Source organism: Rhincodon typus, chromosome 16 (assembly GCF_021869965.1).
Source record: "Rhincodon typus isolate 14 chromosome 16, sRhiTyp1.1, whole genome shotgun sequence".
NCBI lineage: Eukaryota > Metazoa > Chordata > Chondrichthyes > Orectolobiformes > Rhincodontidae > Rhincodon > Rhincodon typus.
In genome coordinates this window covers 10,881,322-10,902,311 of record NC_063347.1, presented here as the reverse complement: position 1 = coordinate 10,902,311, position 20,990 = coordinate 10,881,322, and the positions used below count along the sequence as shown (strand labels likewise).

The 20,990-nt window shown below is 42.7% G+C and overlaps 1 protein-coding gene across 1 annotated transcript in view; it reads left to right on the top strand.

The window, feature by feature from the left end:
- Positions 1-20,990, top strand: part of uba1 (ubiquitin-like modifier activating enzyme 1) — a 272,418-nt gene that overhangs the window by 109,319 nt on the left and 142,109 nt on the right. The window contains exon 16 of the mRNA XM_048606255.1: positions 435-509. Within this exon, the coding sequence (XP_048462212.1) occupies positions 435-509 (75 nt within the window). The remainder of the gene's footprint in view (positions 1-434; positions 510-20,990) is intronic.

The following is a 20,990-nucleotide window of genomic DNA, read 5'->3' as shown; positions in this document are numbered from 1 at the left end:
ACAATTCAGTTAGTCATTGATTTTTCCGACATTTCAACAGTGGCTTCACAGTGCTTTGGAAGGTTGCGTAAGGTGCTATAGAAATACAAATTCTTCCTACAAGTTAAACTTGTCTCTGTAATCATCGTACCATTCAGAGTTGCAGTTTCTCTTTTAATTGGCAAGGATAGGAATTTATCAGTTGACCATGTTAGACCTCACTGTTAAATAGTTAGTGAAAGCAAACTGTTGTGTGAGGAAACTGAAAGTTGGAAGTTTGTTTTTATTTTGAAGGCGGAGGTAAAATTTGGCACTCGTGTTTAGGTATCAAAGACATGTTTTCAAATATCATGTGTTAAAACGCTTACAGTTATCTCTTATGCAATAGCACTCTGTTTGGATTGAGTTTGCCAATGCTGGATTTCAACCTAATAAAATTCCTTATCTTATTCCAGGTTACACCTTCAGGAGTACTTTTCTGGTCCGGTCCTAAGAAATGTCCTCACCCGCTGGAATTTGATCCCAATAATGTAAGTGAACACTCCCAATCTCCAGTCGATGCTTTGTTACAGCAAGGGAGTCATTTAAGAAATGGACAGTGACAATATTTCTTTTTGAACGTATTTGAATTTAAGTGTAAATAATGGATGGCTAGTTTTTCACTTGCCATAATTTACAGTGTACAAGTCAAACTGCCACACAAGATAGCCCCATTTTTCCAAATATAAAAATGATCTTTTTACTTGTACTCAGTGTATGAATCAGCCTCCTCAGCAACAACATGCTGTATTCAACCGCAATTTTTGTGTACCCACATGTTTACTTACTGGCACTTTATTGCTAAGTGTAAAGAATCAAGTGATCTGAGCAGTGCTGGAGCTTTAAGGCATGCTTACTGCTTATGTTGGAAGTGGATAACATTTCAAGAAATGAGAACCTCACACATCCACATCCATACAGTTCACGTTTATATTCAGTCGACCACAATTTTTGAAGGGACTTTTTGGGGCCTCAAAGGTCAGCATTTACACTGACACCTGCAGTATAAAACTGCGGAAGGACTGTGTGGCTGGTAAGGAAGAAAGAAGCCCCTTTGCTCAGGTGAGCTTAGCTTGAGCTACTGATGCCCAGAGAAGTGTTGAGGGGCAACTTTTTTTACACAGACAGAGATTGGTTCATGTGTGGAATGAACTGCCGGAGGAAGTGGTGGATGCGGTACAGTTACAACAGTTTAAAAGACATTTGGATAAGTACATGGATAAGAAAGGCTCGGAGGGGTATGGGCCAAATGGGACTGGATTAGTTTGGGAACATGGTCGGCATGGATTGGTTGGATCGAAGGGTCTGTTTCCATGCTGTATGACTATGACTCTATGACCCTAAGTGTGAACTGGTGTCACTGTTGCTGAGTTCCAATGTTGTTCATGAAAGGGTTAACACTGAGGAGGACTATAAGCACAATCCAGTATGATGCTTGTGGAGAGAACAGCTTAGGATCGAAAATGAGTGAGAGCTGACGTCTGATCCTCCTCAAAGTCTCTGTTTACAATATTTATCAGGCCTGTGTAACCCATAACTAGTTGCTAATGGGCAATAAACTATATTTTGTTAACTATAAGAGACTCTTTTAGCAAGACAAGGAAGTAGGCTATCTCTAACACACCAGACCCTGTTGTTTCCTACACTTACAGAGGATGGTGGCAAAAACCTTCATTGTAAGCACTTGTTCATATAATGTAGGCAGCTGGCACGCCCCTACAGCAACAACCACATAAGAAGACGAAGTACTTTAATGAGGAGTAAAGGGAACATTTAGAAGATAAACATGTGGCACATATGCCATGGTCAAAGATCACTGGTGTCATGGACAGGGAGCCTATTGACCACTGCCACCTGAACTGGAGACAGGAGACTGTGGGCCTAATGATAATATAAATGTAGTTGGGGAAACATCTTGTGTGCATTAAACATTAAATTGATTGTCTCAATATGGGATTAATTGCACAGAAAATTGCCATCTGACCTCGAGGCCCTTGACAACTAAGTGTGAATGTTGTTCTTTGACTCAAGATTGAATGTCAGGCCTTTCTTGGTTCTCACGACTCTCCAAAGGCCAGATGTCAATGGTTTGTTCACAAAGGATATCCTGTGCCAAGTAATCCCGTGGTTGGTGCTGCTGTTTCATGAGGAAACCCGAAAGCAACTCCACTCTGCCCAAATGTCACTGTGAATGTGCCTCAGTTTCTACAAAGAGGAGAGCCTGGAAGCGGGGTATCAAACAGGGGAAAGGCTTAATGCATTGTTGTGGATGCAGCATCTTGTTAATACATTGGATTTTCCACAGGCAGAAAAGCAGAGTCTTGTCGTTTCTGTTGCCTTGACAACAGTACTTCTTTTAACTTGTTGACGTTTTCAGCTGTGCTGAAGTTCGAGGCTTTCAAGGAAGTGTGACCTCTGGTCCATTTAAACTGACCTCTACCTGATATCCTCCACATATTGTTTCATTCACACTCTGACTTCCTGTTTAACCCGGCAGCACACATCAAATCTCCCGGTTTTGTAACTGGCGTTGGGGGAATAACAATAAACGATTTTGATGAATCGTAACGGGATCTAACACACTCTCAAAACGTAGTGTGAACATTCAGCAGACGGAATTCTGCGTGGAATTGGAAAACCTGCTGGTGCATTCTGTTATTGTTAAACTTTGCAGGATTGAAAAGTGCTTTTTAAAGTCCATGTACTCCCCTCACATAACCACTATGAGGTTACTGGAGTCTAAGGGGTTACAGTATGAGGATGGTTGCTTTCATTTCTCAAAAATATAGAATACTATGGAGTGATTTAAAAATGTGAGGAGATACATTTTGCTAGGAGGAATGAGGACATCCTAAATAATATAATTTTAATAGACACACAAGAAGAGAGCAAGCCTGCAATGTTTGTACACAAATGTTTGAAGATGTCAGGAAGAGGTAGCAAAGCAGTGAGTAAAAGCATCTGAGATCCTGCACTTTATAAATAGAGGCATGGAGTACAAAAGCCAGGAAGTTAAGCTAAACTTACATACTCCAAAAGATTATTTCAGCCCAGCTAGAGTATTGAGTCCAATCTGCATATTTTAGGAAGACTGTGAGGCTTTGGAGGAGATCTAGGTGAGATTTATAAACATGATTCCAGGGATAAAAACCAAAAGAACTGCGGATGCTGTAAATTGGGAACAAAAACAAAGTTGCTGGAAAAGCTCAGCAGGTCTGGCAGCAACTGTGAAGGTAAAAACAGAGTTAACGTTTCGGATTGGGTGACCCTTCCTCAGAACTGATTCCAGGGATGAGGGATTACAACAGCAGTAGTCAGACTAGAAAATTGGGACTGTTCTTCTCAGAAAAAAAGGATTAAGAGACAATTCTGACCCCACTATTGATTGGAGAAGGCTGATCAATTCGGGGAAAAGAAAGTTAAAGAGATGTGACCCATTCAGCCCCTCAAACTTGCACTATCGTTCAAGAAAATTGTGGCTGATCTGAAAGTGACCTTACCTCCACTTTGCTGCCTGTCCCACAAACCTTAACTTCCTTGTCAGTCAATGATATGTCGAATGACACTAACTTAGATCCATAGATGATGCAAGCATACCATGCAATATGGACTTTGAGTGCACAAACATCCAATGTAAGAATAAAAATCTAAAGTTAAGATCGAGGATAAAAATAACAATGGAAATGTGGAATTTATTTACATTAGCAAAGCTGCCAATTAAGCCCTCCATATAATTCTTTCATAAAGAGTAATCTTGATAGGAATGGGATTAGAAGCTGTGTGATAATTATCAAATACTTCAAAGAACGCAGTGGTTCCTGTGTTGTGGGCAATGAGGGACATTCCAAAGAGAGAAGCCTGACTTGAATAATGGATGAATATTCCGGACTTTCCCGGGGGAAAATGCCTTGGGAGGTGAATTAGTTGGAACCCCTAATGGGGTTTGGTGTCTCCCCATTGCGTGAACAGCCTCAGTGGATTGGTGGCCAACTTTCATTTCACACCTTATTCTGTCTGCAGCAACAGCATGAGAGTTCCATTGGGAGTGCCCCACAGCATGGAATTGATGAGACTGAGAGGATGATGAGTTGGAGGGGATTGAAAGAGTCAGGACTCAGCAACAGTCGTTCGATAAAGGAACAGAGAAGGGAAATCGCTGTATTGGAAGTTTAGAGTGATTGGTCCTAACTCATCCACTTTGGGGAATGCCAAGTTGGAATCTTTGGGAATACCCAGAATAGCTCAGTGAATGAGGATGAGTGAAATAAAGTTGTAGAGAGCACCTTCAGGCAAGCAGTCCACTCTGATGGGAATTAACCATAAAGACTTTTTCTCATTCTCTGTATTTGATGAGACAATTAAGTTGTGGCAATGCAAAATAGTCAGGGTTATGGAATTAGAGTAGAAAGTACAGTTGAAGATTCTTTTTCTTCTATCATGGCTTGTGGGCATTGCTGGCTGGGCCAGTATTTGTTGCCAACCCTGATCGCCCTTGAACTGTGTCTCAGTAGGCAATTTTAGAGGACAGTTAAAAGCCAACCACTTTGCTATTGGTCTGGAGTCACATACAGGCCAGAATGCGTAAACGTTGGGGATTTCCTTCACTCAAGGACAGCAGAGAACCAGTTGGTGTTTCGCATTAAACGATGACGGTTTTGTGGTCATTTTACCGAGACTAGTTTACAAATCCAGGTTCTATTCATTGAATTTAAATTGCACCATTTGCCAGGATGGGATTTGTATCCATGTCCTCATGCTCACCATGGGTCTCTGGATTACTAATCCGGCAACATTACCATGATGCTAACATGTCGCCTAAATTAACACAGACACAAGTTCAGTGAGCCAAATGGATTCTATCTGTGTTGTAATTGCTGGAGCATTTTTATAAAACACTGATGGTCGCTAATTGTTACAGATAGGATAACGCTAGCATGGCAGCATCAGAGGAACAGGAAAGATGGATGTTTCGGGTCGGGACTCTTTTACAGAAAATTTTTTTCTTTCTCTCTGAAGAAGGGTCCTGACCCGAAGTGTCAACTTTCCTGCTCCTCTGATGCTGCCTGGCCTGCTGCGTTCCTCCAGCTCCACACTGTGTTATCTCGGACTCCAGCATCGGCAGTTCTTACTATCTCATAATACTAGCATGTCTCCTTTTCCTGCAAAATTTGAAACTGGGCAGTTTATGAATATTTAGTCATCTGTTTGGTTAAAGAGAAACACAACTGATTCAGTTCTTGTTTTTCAAAGATAGTAAACCTTACCCATTGTGGGCCTCGAGGAGGCTGTTCTCCCACAGGACCTGTCTCTTTATGTTCTTCAAAGCTACTGAGGAAACTATTGACTTGTAGAAGTGATTGATGGGGCAAATCAGAGAATGGGCAATGAGCCAAACAATGCTAGTTTTGCCCCACCCTGAAATCAATTTTCAGATTATGTGAGCATTGCAGCCATGAGTATTTCATGAGAACATAAGATATAGGAGCAGGAGCAGGCCATCTGGCCCCTTGAGCCTGCTCCACCATACAATAAGATCAATGGCTGATCTTTTCGTGGACTCAGCTCCAACGACCTGCTCACTATAATCCTTAATTCCCTAACTATTCAAAAATCTATCTATCTTTGCTTTTATTCAATGAGGTAGATTAAAGTGCTTCACTGGGCAGGGAGTTCTAAGATTCACAACCCTTTGGGTGAAGAAGTTCCTCCTCAACTTAGTCCTCCATCTGCTCCCCCTTATTTTGAGGCTACACCCCCTAGTTCTAGTTTCACCTTTCCCCAAGTGGAAACACCTCCCTGCTTCTATCTTACCTATTTCCTCCATAGTTTTAATTGAAAGCACACTAGATATTATAGAAAGTACATAGAAATTACACTAAAACTTAATGGAAACAGACCTACACAAACGTTGCTTTTGGTTTTAGATTTCTGCCATTGCACCATTTTGATTTAGTCAAGACCCAGTCCTGCCATCCCAGGAATTACATATGAAGAGAGACTGGATCAGTTAGGACTATATTCACTAGGGTTTAGAAGAATGAGGGGAATCTCATAGAAACCTATAAAGGTTTAACAGGACTAGACAGGGTTAAACGTAGGAAGGATGTTCCTAATGCCTGGAGAGCCCAGACCAGAGGCCACCATCTAATGATATAAGGTAGGCCATTGAGGACTGAGATAAGGAGAAATGTCTTCACACAGAGAGTGGTGAACCTCTACCACTGAAAGTGGTTGAAGCCAAAGCATTGAGTGTTCTCAAGAAGGTGATAGATACAGCTCTTAGATCTAAAGGGATCAAAGTGCATGAGGAGAAATTGAGAATGAGGTACTGTGTTGAATGATAAGCAATGATCAACTTGAATAGCTCAAAGGGCTGAATGGCCTAATCCTGCTCCAATTCACTATCTTTCCAATATATGAGCCTCGGGTGTGAACCAGCCTGTTTCAGATAATATAAGACTTTTATTTTTAACCTTGTCATTTTTGAAAAATCCAGTTTTAGAGCTGAATGAATTGCAGAAAGAGGGCTGTCCTGGAAATGTTTCCTTTCCTTCCCACAGTTTGTGCATTTTGTTTTGTGTCTAAGTTGTATTTCACAGTGTGCCATTGTCCGTGCTCTGCTGTTAAATCAAGCAAGAACTGACAGTCAGACTGCCTGGATGTAGATTTTACTGCACTGCAGATCTCTAGAAACTACATCAAGCAGATATGTAATACTTAATACGTCTGACATGAATGTTAGACATCCAACACCCAATTATAAGCAGTAAGCAAAACCGATTACTAATACCTGTTACTGGAAATCAACCCTGTGTGGGTTTGAACTGTTTGAAGTGTTAACAAATAATGCTCCACCTCAACAGGAAAGTTGCACTATTTGAAAAGACCACTTCTATTTCTCAATGAGGATTGAGTCATTGCTATAGATAGTAATATGTCTAATGTTTAACACATAGCCTGTGCATACACGATTGGGGTTATGAAAAGATGAGCAGTTGCACACGCCTCAATTTAACCTTAATATCAACGCAGCAATTGATGTGCTGGTGTACTGTGTAATTACTTCATGGAAGGGCTTCTTAGCATTCGTAAAATGAAGTAGACACCGAGTGCGTTTTCCCTACTCCCCATTCCTCTCTTTCTCTCCCCTTCCCTTCTCAGTTGCCCGATTGCACATGTCATAGTTCACCCGATCATTACAGCATTGTTGAATTCATGAGTTGCATCTTTTCTTCAACCGATTGCTGTCATTCTGCCAGCTCGTGTGCCCAGCACCTCAAGCCATCTGCAACTTGTCACTTGACAAGTGTTACCAGGGCGAATTAAACCCACCTTTCACAAGAAAGCACAGTGTCTTCCATTCTCAGTTCATTCAGTTCCTTCCCTCTGAGCACCTGCACGGTGAAGTACTCTGTAATGTATTGAGCTGATAAGCCACATGTCTGCCATTCATGAGTAAAGTTAATAATGAGGTTCATATTGCCATCTCTTTGCAAGCCCAGACCAGACAGATGGCAGAGTCCAGGCAGGTGATAGAGTAGGGGCAGGGCAGAGGGTGGTAATTGTGGTTTGTTTTCTGACAAAATTCCTCAGCAGTATGAGAAAGCCTATGCTTCTGAAAGCCAGGGAAATGAATGGGGAAATATTGAGCCTCTAAACCGAGCTGGTGTCTGATTTCCGGTTATGAACTCTACGGTCACAACAGCAGTGTTCTACTTTAATTGGCTGCAGTTATTCTTGGAAACTACACAGACTTTAAGGTTAATTTCAGTAAATAGAATAAGATAAAGTTCTGAGGAAGGGACACCGGACCCGAAGCGTTAACTCTGTTTATTTTCCTTCACAGATGCTGCCAGACCTGCTGGGCTTTTCCAGCAATTTTTGTTTTGTTTCCTGATTTACAGCATTCGCAGTTCTTTTGGTTTTTATTAAGATAAAGTGCAGTGTTATTCGGTCCAATTGTTGTCTCAAAGAGCTCCAATCCAGCACGAAAATGCAGCAATTCAAAGTGTCAGTGGACCAAATTCAGGGAGAAACAAAGAGTATAAGGCAGTACCAACTACTTCAGGTTAGTGGTGGGCACTGTGCCATCTCAGCACTACTAAAGCAACAAAAAAGAGCTTGAGGATGCTAGAAATTTACAGCAGTTCAAGGAGAGAATACTTTTTAGGCAGTGGACAATGGTAGCCAGGAATGCATTCCTTGCAAAGATGATAGAAACAGATTGAATAATTGCATTTTAAGTATTTAGATAAATGTTCAAAGGGCTGAAAATTTGAAGGAACGCTGGGTAAGGAATTGTGAATTGGGAATTGTGACTAATTGGATAGCTCTTTCAAAGATCCAGTACAAATAAGAGGTTGAATGGCCTCATCATTGTTTTCATAGAATGTGGGTTCAATGGCAAGGCCAGCATTCATTGCCCGTCCCTAATTTTCCTTGAACCTAGTGGCTTTTACAGCCATTTCAGGGAACAATTAAGAGTCAACTACATTGTTGTGTATCCGTAGTAAAGTTTAGACCAGACCAGGTAAGGATGGCAGATTTCATTCCCTAAAGGGCATCAGTGACCCAGGTGAGTTTTTACGACGGCATCACTATCTTTCAATTCCAGACTTAATCATTAAATTCAGTTTCCACAAGTAGCCACAGTGAGATGTGAACCCATGATCCCAGAATATTAACCTGGAGCTGCTGGATCACTCTCCCAGTGACATTACCGTTGTGCCACTATCTTTCCACCTCTGCACTGTAAGATTCTATGATTCAAGGAGAGTCCCTCAGTGCCCATAAAGAGAACAAAAAGGACAAAGTACTGTGGATGCTGGAAATCTGAGAAGCTCAGCAGGTCTGGCAGCATCTGTGGAGAGAAAGAAACAGTTAATGTTTGGGTCTAATATGATTCTTTTTAAGGACACCATAAAGAGAACAGGTGGGTTAATATTTCACGTCAAACCATTCTATCAAAGAGCAGCGTGTGAAGTACTAACTTGTCTTTTCACAAATCCCTGTGGACTTGTGTCTTTGCAGCATTTTCCATTTTAACCACTGCTCAAAGTGACGTATTTAAACACTGAGACTGACCGTCAAATGGGATAGAGTGAAATGACGCAGCCAACAAACAATTCAAAGGAATAATATCCAGTAAAACATTCACTAATCCAGATGGCATCAGAGGAGCAGGAAATTTGACATTTCGGATCTGGACCCTTCTTCACTCCCTTTTTCTGACGAAAGGTCCAGACCCAAAACATCAGCTTTCCTGCTCCTCTGATGCTGCTTGGCCTGCTGCGTTCCTCCAGCTCTACACCTTGTTATCTCAGACTCCAGCATCGGCAGTTCCTACTATCACTAATCTGGATGAGTATGATGATGCAATTAATCCCCAACAATCTTGCACATTTTAATTCAGAAATCACAGTCCTAAAAGTGAAAATTGTATCATTGGTACCAACATACCCTAAGCAATGTGCAAGGGTGCAAATATACTTAGGAATCTCCAATAGGAATAAACCATTTCTATAATGCCTTCAGTGTTTTAAAATCTCCCAAAGCATCTCAGAGGTGACAGCAAGATGTGGTTTTTAGGGGTAGGAAGAATTGAGGGAGTAATGATATTCCAGCAAGTGGATCGGAATGTTAAATTTGAAGCTTTGGAGGAGTGGGAGCCAATGAGATCATTATGGACCTGATTATTGGGCAAGTTCAACTGAGTGAAGGGCAGTGTCCTGGATGAGCAGGTGTACACAAACAGTGGAGAATCTGGAGGCCAGCCAAAAAAGCAGCTGAATAACCAGAAGATGTAGGGTGGTTACAAAGATACAGTGGGTTCAGGTGGGAACAGGAGCAGATTATGAGCCCAGTGGACAAGCAGCGATAGGCACTAATTGTCCAACTGTCAAAAACCTGAATGACCACCTTCTGTGTTGCGCTGCACAATTCTATGATTACATGATTCTGTGGTGCTGGAAAGGGTGATCTTTTTGGTCAGTGAGAATTTGAAGGCAGACACTCGGCTCAGGGTCAGACAAGAGGTCGTGATGCCACAACTGGGAGCAGCCTCCACAAAATTCCTGCTAAGACGGCACAAACAGGGAACCGAGTGAGAGACATTAGCCTGTGTAAGAACAACTTCCTTTGGAATATACATCAGTTCTGCAGCTAATTAAACAAAGGTAGTTCTTCTGAAATCTAACCGCATAGCGTGTTAACTGTTCTTGCGTAAAACGTAATTATCTTCAAAACTGTCAGAAAGCAATGGAATGGCCACCTGGCTTAGTTAGAGATGGAAATGCTAGGTATTGCAGTGCCAGAGTTTTTTTTTTGAAACAGGATTGCAGTAAATGACACCTCCAACTGCTGTCTGTATTACGGTTTCATTTTCCTTTAACTTTCTTCAGTTGCACCTTCATCAGTGCAGGCTTGCTCCAACTTGTCTAGTATCAGTTGAAACTGCAGATACTTTTCCAGTTTTAGCATTTCTAATAAACCACTCACCTTTTGCAAGGTTTGGCACGCAACACTTTTTTTTTTGGTTAAACTTTCAATTTATTTTGATTTTCATACGTGAATTGTTACCGAAGAATTTCTGTTCTGAGTGCTGTTCAGACTTAATATCAACAGTTAGGACTCTAGCCTTTGAGTTTTATTTAAATTCATTCATGTGATGTGGGGCATTACTGGCTGGACCACCAATAACTGTCCATCCCTAGTTGCCCTTTGAGGATGTGGAGGTGCCGGTGTTGGACTGGGGCGGACAAAGTCAGGAGTCTCACGACACCAGGTTATAGTCCAACAGGTTTATTTGAAATCATAAGCTTTTGTAGCACTGCTCCTTCGTCAGGTGACCTGACAAAGGAGCAGTGCTCCGAAAGATTGTGATTTCAAGTAAACCTGTTGGACCATAACCTGGTGTCATGTGACTCCTGACCTTGCCCTTTGAGGAGGTAGTGGTGAGCTGCCTTCCTGAATTGCAGGTAGGGAGGGTATTCCAGGATTTTGACCCAGCAACACTGAAGGAACAGCAATATGTTTCCAAGTCAAGATGGTGTCTGGCTTGGAGGATGATGGTGTCCCCATATATCTGTTGCCCTTGTCCTTCTAGATGGAAGTGGTTGTGGGTTTGGAAGGTACTGTCTAATGAGCCTTGGTGAATAATACAGTGGATCTTGTGGATAGTACATACTGCTGGTACTGAGCATTGTTGCGGATTTGGTGTCAATCAAGTGGGCTCCTTTTTCCTGAACGGTACCAAATTACTTGAGTGTTGTTGGAACTGCACCCATCCAGGAAAGTAGGGAGTATTCCATGACACTCCATCACACTGACTTGTGCCTTGTAAGTGATGGACAGGCTGTGGGGAGTCAAGAGGTAAGTTACCCACTGCAGTATTCCTAGCCTCTGACCTGCTCTTGTAGGCACTATATTCATATGCCTAGTCCAGTTCAGTTTCTGGTCAACGGTAACCCCCAGGATGTTGATAGTTAAGAGGTTGGTCATTGAACATTTTGTGTGGTTGCACTTGTGCAAAGTCTGGCTAACCATGTTAACTTTCCCATAATATACAGAAGGTTGACCAGTGCATTATATCGCCAACTGTGTTGTATACGAGATTTCAGGGAAAGGCATTGCTCTAGAAAACTCTTATCCCACCTCCTCATATTATCCAGTGACATTGACCTGCAAACTTCTGACTATTAAGCAACTTGCATCCTCAGCAGACAACTGGTTCCGGGAAGTATTGATTGGAGTTTGAGTAGCAGACACAATCTCCCCAGTTATTTGTTTACACGGAGTGCTTTCCAGCCTTGCTGAGGGAGAGCTGAGCCAATCGTACTCACCAAAACTACTGCTATATGTAGCTCAAGGTCAAGACTTCTCTGTAAGAGACATGGTGAAATCGCAAATGGAGATCGTTCCATTCTCCCACTTAAAGGAAGCAAGTTGAAACCTGGAGAAAGGCAAGCATTTGGCAAAATCCAAACCTCTTTCAAGTTTTCTCAAGACATTCTGCTTTTACTTGCTGATTCAGGACTAGACTGGAAACACACCTCTCTTGTATTTGTGTTGATCTTATTCTCCAATAAATATCGATTCATTAAGGTGTGTAATGTGGCTCCAGCTGTCTGAAATCTCAGTTTGAGGAAAGCCACAAGTTTGTTATTGCGAAAGGTTTTTCAAGGCTTTCCGGAAAGGGATGTCATCTTTGACAGTTGCAGCTTTTTCTTCGATATTTGAAGGTAAACACCTCGCCTACTTTCGCTTTGTGTTTTCCTTCCGAGGTGGGGCGTCAACAGCACAGCAGCTGAGCAGCCTAGTCTCCAACCCCTCAATAACGTTGGCCAAGCCATCTTCAGCTGCTTCATCAATGACCTTCCCTCCATCAGAAGGTCAGAAGTGGGGATGGTCGCCAATGATTGCACAATTTTCAGCACCTTTCGCGACTCCTCAGATACTGAAGCAGTCAATGTTTAATTACCGGAAAACCTAGACAACATCCAGCCTTAAACTGAAAAAATGGCAATTAACATTTGCAGCACACGAGTGTCCAACAGTAGAGTATCTAATTATCTCCCCGTGACATTCAATGTTATTACCATCTTTGAATCCTTCACTATCAATGTCTTGAGAGTTATCATTCGCCAGAAACTGAACTGGACTCGCCATAAAAATACTGCGGCGACAACAGTAAGTCAGAGACTGGGAATTCTGAGGAAGGTGATGCAGCTCTGTATTCTCCAAAACCAGTCCACGTCTACAAGGCACAACCCAGGACTGTGATGGATTATTTTCCACTTGCCTGGATTTAGGGGAGGTGATGGCCTAGTGGTATTATCGCCAGTTGTAAGTCTAGAGACCCAGATAACATTCTGGGACCCATGTTTGATTCCCACGATGGCAGGTGGTGGAATTTGAATTCAATTAAACAAAAAAAAATCTGGAATTTAGAATCGAATGATGACCACAAATCTGTTGCCGATTGTTGGGAAAAATGCATCTGGTTCATTAACGTCCTTCAGGGGAAAGAACTGTCATCCTTACCTGGTCTGGCCTATGTGTGACTCCAGGCCCACAGCAATGTGGTTGACTCTTAACTGCCTCTGGGCAATTAGGGTTGGGCAATGGGTGCAGCTTAGCCATTGAAGGTCTCATATCATGAATATATTTTTTTACAAATTACTCTGGCTCCAACAATACCGATCAACTCGGCTGCATTCAGGACTAAGCAGCTTACTCAATTGGCACCCTATCCAACTTCTTAAAAGTTCGTTCCCTCCATTCTATCCCTGCTGCATTGTGTACCATCTGTAAGATGCACTGCAGATTCACCAAGGTTCCTTAGATGTCCAAACCCATGCCCACCACCAAGGATAACATCAGCAAATACATGGGAACATCACCACCTGCAACAGAAACAGAAATTGCCTTTCAAAAAAAATCTCGGCAGGTCTGGCAGCTTCTGTGGAGAGAAAACAGAGTTAATGCTTCAGACTCAGCGACCCTTATTCAGAACTGAAGAGCCACCTGCAAGTTTCCCTCCAAGTCACCCACCTTCCTGACTTGGAAATAAATTGCTGCAGCTTCACTGTCACTGATTTCAAAGCCTGAGTGGTGTCCCTGCATCACATGGACTGTAGTGATTCAAGAAGGTGACTCATCACCATCATTTCGAGTCAATTAATTGATGAGTATCAAATAATGGCATCGCCAGAGATGCTGACATGCAATGAAAAATCTTTTGAAGCAAACACTGTAAGCCAACGAAGAACATCTGGGGATGAGTTCCTCTCAAATTTTTGTTCTCCTTTTATTTGTCAAATAGGAACTGAGCCAATGGGCCATCCTTTATCCAGTTAAGAAAGTCAGAAGTCTTGAAGGGTAGAAGTTTAATCCTGTTGCTGTGTGACCATAGAATCCCTATAGTGTGGAAGTCGGCCATTCAGCCCATCAGGTCCACACCAACCCTCCAAAAAGCATCCAACTGAGACCCACCCTATCCCTGTAACCCTGCATTTCCCAGGGCCAATCCTCCTAACCTACACATCTTTGGAGTGTGGAAGGAAAGCAGAGCACCTGGAGGAAACCCGCACAGACACAAGGAAATGTGCAAACTCCACGCAGACAGTCCTGAGGGCAGAATCAAACCCAGGTCCTGGGTGCTGTGAGGCAGCAGTGCTAACCACTGAGCCACCGTGCCACCCCTGTCAATGATGGCTCAATATAAGCCAATGTTAACTTTTTATTTGTTCATGGGATGTGGGCCAGCTGTACCAGCATTTATTACCCTAATTTCCCAGAGGGCAGTTAAGAATTGACCACATTGGTAATGGTCTGGAGTCTCATGTAGGCCAGACTGGGTAAAGACAGTAGTTTCCTTCTCTAAAGGGCATGAGTGAACCAGATGAGCTTTTACGATAATCATTAATGGTTACATGGGCACTGCTAGGCTAGTTTTAATTCAATATTTTTAAAATTCATGTTTCACAATCTACCATGGTGGTATTTGAACCCATGTCCCCAGAAAAGTAGTGTAGAAAGGTATGGAACTGTGTTTACCTTCGAAACTGCCTGCAGATGAGTTCCGTCACATGTTCCTGAGACTTTATTTTTATTCATTCATGGGTTGTGGGTGTTGATGACTAGGCCAGTATGTATTGCCCATCCCTAATTGCCCAGAGGGCAGTTAAGAGTCAGCCACATTTGTGTGGGTCTGGAGTCACATGTAGACCAGACCAGGTGAGGATAGCAGTTTCCTTCCCTAAAGAGGATTCGTGAACCAGATGAGTTTTTCCTACGATCAACTCAGGGATATCATCAGACTCTTGACTCCAGATTTTTATTGAATTCAAATTCCACCATCTGCCATGGCAGGATTCAAACCTGGGTCCCCGGAGTCAACCACGTTGCTGTGGATCTGGAGTCACACGTAGACCAGATCAGGTGAGGATGACAGATTTCCTTTCCTGAAGGACATTAGTGAACCAGGTAGGATTTTTCGACAATTGACAGCGATTTCATGGTCACCGTTAGACTCTCAGTGGATGAGAGCAGTAATTCTAAGAATAGCCAGAGAACCATTAAAAGGTAAAGCCAAAAGGAAGGATTTAAGCGTCTCCCAAAGAAAGGGACATAAAGGGAATGGAACAATTGATAAATGACGACTAGACAAAACTGGAGAGTTCAAGGTGTGTGGGCTGAATGAATAATTTGACCGTGTTGCCCCACCCTAATGATACAATCTAAATACTGTCAATGGACCGCTGCCTTGTAATCGTTATGAGCATTTGAACAAGGAACAAGTGTAGGCCACTCAGCCCTTTGAACCTGCTCCAATAAAATCAAATCATGACTGATCTGATTTTAAACTCAATTCTACACTCCCGTATATCCCCAAGAGTCTTTCATCCCCTCAGTAAGCAAGAATCTATCTTCCTCTGCCTTAAACATGTTTAAAGATTTTGCGTCCGGTGCTTTTTGAGGAAGGGAATTCCAAAGATTGCATTTTGTTTAGTGCCGCATCAGGCTTCGCAGATGGTGTATGGCTTTGAAATGCGGTGATTGGTATTAATGCAGGAAATATGAGTGAGGTGGGGAGGTCGTTTTATCTTCTGTGAGATCTCTGGATCAGAGTGATAGCTGGTTAACAGTTCAGTCAGTGTCCTTTATCTGGGCAATTTGCGTTTTGCAGGTGTTTTTAAGGCACAGATGTATTTACTGTTAAAGTTGTACAGCTGGATGCATTAATGCTGAATCCAATAGGCCAGTGTTTGCTCGTCCTCACCAACCAGACTTCTAGCTCAGTGCCAGAGTAAGAAGTGTAATAATTTTTTATGATCCATTCATGAACGTTCAGTTAGATTTTCACAATCCTGTCTCTCCCACTCCTTTGGATAATTAGCTCTTGTAGCAAAACCCACATCTCTTCATATTCTAATTGTTCTACTTTTGCCCATGTAATTTCTGATTCCTCCTTCATAACGAACCAAGATGACCTAATTCCACCACCTTAAAACACCACAAAGTGGACTAACCCAATAACACTGGCATTCCAAAAGGATTGTTCTACTCAAATGATAAGGACTTAAGAAATAGGAGCGGGCCATTCAGCCCATCAAGCCAGCTGCACCATTCAATAAGAACGTGGCTGATTTGATTCTGATCTCAATGCCAAATTTCTGCCTTGACTCCATTGTCAATCGTAAATCTATCTTATTCAGGCTTGAATACGTTCAATGACCTGCCTCTATTTCTCTCTAGGGAGGAGACTTCCATAGAATCAATTGTTGAATTGTTACAGTGCAAAAAAGGCCCTTCAGCCCATCAAATCTGTGCCAGTCAAAACTAAACACCTAACTATTCTAATCCCATTTAAGAGCAGGAACCGTTATCCACATCCAGGTTCTCATGATTTTGAAAACCTCTATTAGATCTGCTGTTGGCCTAATTATTATGACCCTTATTTATTAGACTAATGATCCTCTGAGAGAAGAAATTTCTCCTTCATCTCTGTCTAAAACAGGCAACACCTTATGGTTAACCTGCTCCCCCAGGATCTGGATTCCCCCTGATGAGGGGAAATATCTTCCCAGCATCTATTCTGTCAAGCTCCCTCAGAATCCTAGTCTATCTGAATCAGCTCACCTCTCATTTTTCTAAGCTCCAATGAATACAGGCCCAACCCAGTCATAGAATCATAAAATCCCTACACTGTGGAAGCAGATCATTCAGCCCACCTAGTCCGTACTGCTCCACCAAAGAGCATTCCACCCAGAGCCAACCCCCTACCCTATCTCTGTAACCCTGCATTCTTCATGGCTAACCCACCTAGCCTGCACATCCCTGGACACTATGGGCAACTTAGCATGGCCAATCCACCTAAACTGCACATTTTTGGGCTGTGAGAGGAAACGGGAGCACCCAGAGAAAACCCACACAGACATGGGGAGAACATGCAAACTCCTACAGTCGCCCGAGGCTGGAATCAAACCCTGGTGCTTTAACCACTTAGGCACCGTGCCGCCCTTAGCCTGCTCGAACCTTCCTCATAAGACAGTCTCTTCAATCCCAGAAATCCCAGTCAAGGACATTAGTTAGGGGACTATAACTCTGTCGAGTACACCAGGTACAATCTCTCCAACGCCCCAAGGGCGACCTTTAAATGACCAACTTGAACACTACTCAGTGCTTTGTACAGTTTTGTTTGGAATTGTATCTCGTGTTTACATCGTAAGTGTGTTGGAGACATTGGACAGGGTCCCAAGAGAATCCATTTAGCCTTAGCCGTCAGAACATCAAAGCAGCAGGTCTGCCTCAGCATGACTCATTGGCATTGTTCATGCCTTGTTAATTCTGACTTCTGTTCTTCCCTGCTAATCCAATGACAACAGCTTGCATTTATATAGCATCTTTAATGGAGGAGGAACGTTCTCAAACACAATTTTACATCAAAACTACCCATGGAGATAAAAGGCAGGTGTCACAAAGCTTTGTCAAAAAGTAGGTTTTGAGGAACATCATAAAAGTAAAGAGAAGAGTTGGAGAGGAAAAGACGGTGGAGTCCCAGAATGCAGGACATAGGCAACTGAAGCTATGGCTGCCAAAGACGAAGTAATTAAAATGGGAGATGTCACAAGAGGCAAGAATCGGACAAACTCCAAGTAGTTAGATTACACAGAATGTGGCTGCAACCTTGCGGCAATCAGTGGTCTAACCAAATTTGTTTGCTCCGTCAGTGGCAGGTGTGGGATTCAAGAAGATTAGGTCACCCAAGACTGCACCATCACTTCTACCCTTTCCAGAGTGATAAAACCTACCTTTCTCTGCCCTTTCAGCATCCTGAAAGGATCCTTCCCCAGCAATACCCTGGTCTACTCCTCAATCCTCCCAATCACAGTTCCCTCTGGGGAGCCCTAAGCCAAAATGATCAGATTTGCCAAGTGGCTAATACTTTATCACAACATGGAACCAATGCAAATTAGACATGAATTAACAGGGAAATTATACTTCATACAGAAAGAACAAACCTCACTTTTTAAAGACAGTGCAACAAAGATACCTCTTACACACCATAAGCGTTCCTGTTCATCATGTTTGGCGTTATGTAGCTGCATAGTTCTATGTTAAACTGTTCCTTATTCGCACAGGAGGGGTCAGGGGTCCCAACAGACAATGGTTTGCACTTCTGTGTTTCACTGGGAGGGCTATCACCAGCAATGGGGTTGGTTAGCTCAGTTGGCTGGATGGCTGGTTAGTGATGCCAACAGAGTGAGTTTGATTCCTGTGCCAGCTGAGGCCACCATGAAAGTCCTACCCTCTCAATCTCACACGCCTGAGGTGTGGTGACTATCAGGTTAAATGCATCATCAGTCATCTCTCTCCAATAAAACAGCGGCCCTAACCTGTCTGGAGCTATGGTGACTTTATCATCAGCACACCCTTGGTCCCTCAAGTCAGGACAGAGTTGGTGGTGTCATATTCGAGAGTCCTTCTTTCAGCCAACATTGAGCTATTCACACAGCTGCAGAAGATTCCAGTGGAACAGGAGTGGATCCTTTAAGTCCTGGTATCAAAGGAGTGCGAAGCCAACAGGGCTGGGATCAACCACCGGATTTCCCATTGCTCCCTCAACCTCGATCTTGAAAGTTCCAGATTCCACCAAGAAATGGTATTGCCCTTTCGGCTGCAGGAACCAAAGTGGGGCACACAAACATGGTCCAAGTTCAGGTTACAACTGTGTTGTAATGTTGATCGAAGGATAAATATCAGCCTGGGCATGGGAGGGAAATACCTTCTTCTCCTTTGAAGCACAGTGCAAGGATCTTCTGCATCAGTCTGGGTCTGGGGCGTTAGTTTAAGGTCTCATCCAAAAGATATCATTGCCAACAATGAAGCAACCCCTCGCAACTGTAGATGAGTGGTAGAAGCCAGGTAAAGGATGCAGATACATGATCCATGCAATGCGGGTTTCATTTTATTGTACTGTGGCACCACCTCATCAATTGATTGCCCAAGAGGTGCCAATATCAGTGTGTGCACCCACAAAGGCACTTGAATATTGGAGCCCAGCCTGAAATTTCAGTAGGATCTCACTAGCAAGGGGCAGTGCCTATTGTACAATGTTTATAGAGATAGAACATGATTACAATGTTTGTTGTCCATTTATTAATTCACATATGTCTGTGTGAAACAAAAAAATCCGGATTTAGGTTTCGGGGCTAACCAGGTGAAACCTCATTCTAGGTGGAAATCTACAGCTGCTTTGCAACGATTAGATGTAAAACCTAATTGTAGAAGGGCAAAGATTTAACTTGGAAAATATTCTCTCCACAGCCTTGGATTTTAATTGTGATGCCCTTCCTGTAGTCCCATGGGCTCAGACCCTTTGCAGATATCTCTTGGGATTCTGAAGTAGCTTGATGGGATAAATGCTGAGAGGATGTTTCCCTTCATGGGAGAGCCCAGGCCCAGAGAGCAGCCAATTTAAGACTGAGATGAGGAGGGTTATGAATCTTTGAAATGCTTTGCCACAGAAATCTGTGTGGCAGAGTCCTTGTGTATATTTGAGGCTGAGACAGATAGATTCTTCATCAGGAGGGGAATCAAAGGTTACAGGGAAAAGGCAGGAATGTGATCTTGAGGAATGTCGGATCAGCCATGATCCTATTGAATTGTGGAACTGGCTTGAGGGATCGAAGGACCTACTCCTGTTCCTGTGTCTTATAGACTTTTTTATTCTTTCAAGGGATATTGGCATCATTTAAGGCCAGCAGTTGTTGCCCATCCCTATTTACCCTTGAAGTGAGTGACCAGCGAGACCATTTCAGAGGGCAGTTAAAAGTCGTTCACACTGCTGTGCGTCTGGAGTCACATGTAGGCCAGACCAATTAAAGACACATTCTTCTCTAAACGACATTGGGAACCAGAACAGTTTAAATGACAACTGACAATGTTATCTCTTGGTTTTTAATTCCAGATTTTATAAAATTGAATTTAAATTCCACTATCTGCCATGCAAAGCCAAGAACCTCCACATTACTAGTCTAGTGACAAGACTACTAGGCCATTACCTCCCCATATAAAGTATTTTCCCCAAGGGATCAATGTTAAAGGTAGAGTAGGGTTCCTGAGGACAATTTTTCCAGAAAAGCTACTGTAAGAGTTGAAAAACCATCACATATGTGTGCAACACTGTGCATTCTTTGGTGAAGAAAGCAGACTTGTAGCTTGTAGACAAGTCTTTAAATAAAGTTACAAAAAAAGTACATATGTAGCAGAAGTTTCTCAGGTATTCTAGCTGCAGAGATAAAGTACAATAGAGAATATATAGCAGAGAATTATTATTTTTTGGAAAGTCTGGAGGAATTCCTCTGCCAGCAGAGGTGGAAAGGCAGAGAAATGTGAAACATCGAAAATAGGTGCCAGAGTAGGCCATTCAGCCCTTCGAGCTTGCACTGCCATTCAATACAATCATGGCTGATCATGCCATTTCAGTATCCCACTCTTGCTTTCTCTCCATACTCCTTGATCCCTTTAGCCACAAGGGCCACGTCCCACTCCCTCTTCAATATATCTAACAAACTGACCCTAACAGCTTCCTGTGGGAGAGAATTCCGCAGGTTCACAACTCTCTGAGTGAAGAAATTCTTCCTCATCTCAGCCCTGAATGGCTTACCCCTTATTCTTAAACAATGAAAAAGAACTTGACCTCAGTACCTAAGCAGTGAACTGTTTTAAAACAAAACACAATAATCATCGACTGCAGAACGCAGAGACGATGACACTAACTTTAGCAGCACAATTAGGGGCCCTCACTAGCGATGTAATGACGCATGAGGCACAAGAATGGGAGTCTCACTTCAAATGAGGAGCTTTTAGATATAAAAACTTTTAAAGGGGAGACTTAGAGTGAGGACTCCCTGTCCCTGTATCTCATGCTTCTAATCTTGACTTTTCTGTTGCCATTTAAAGCCGTA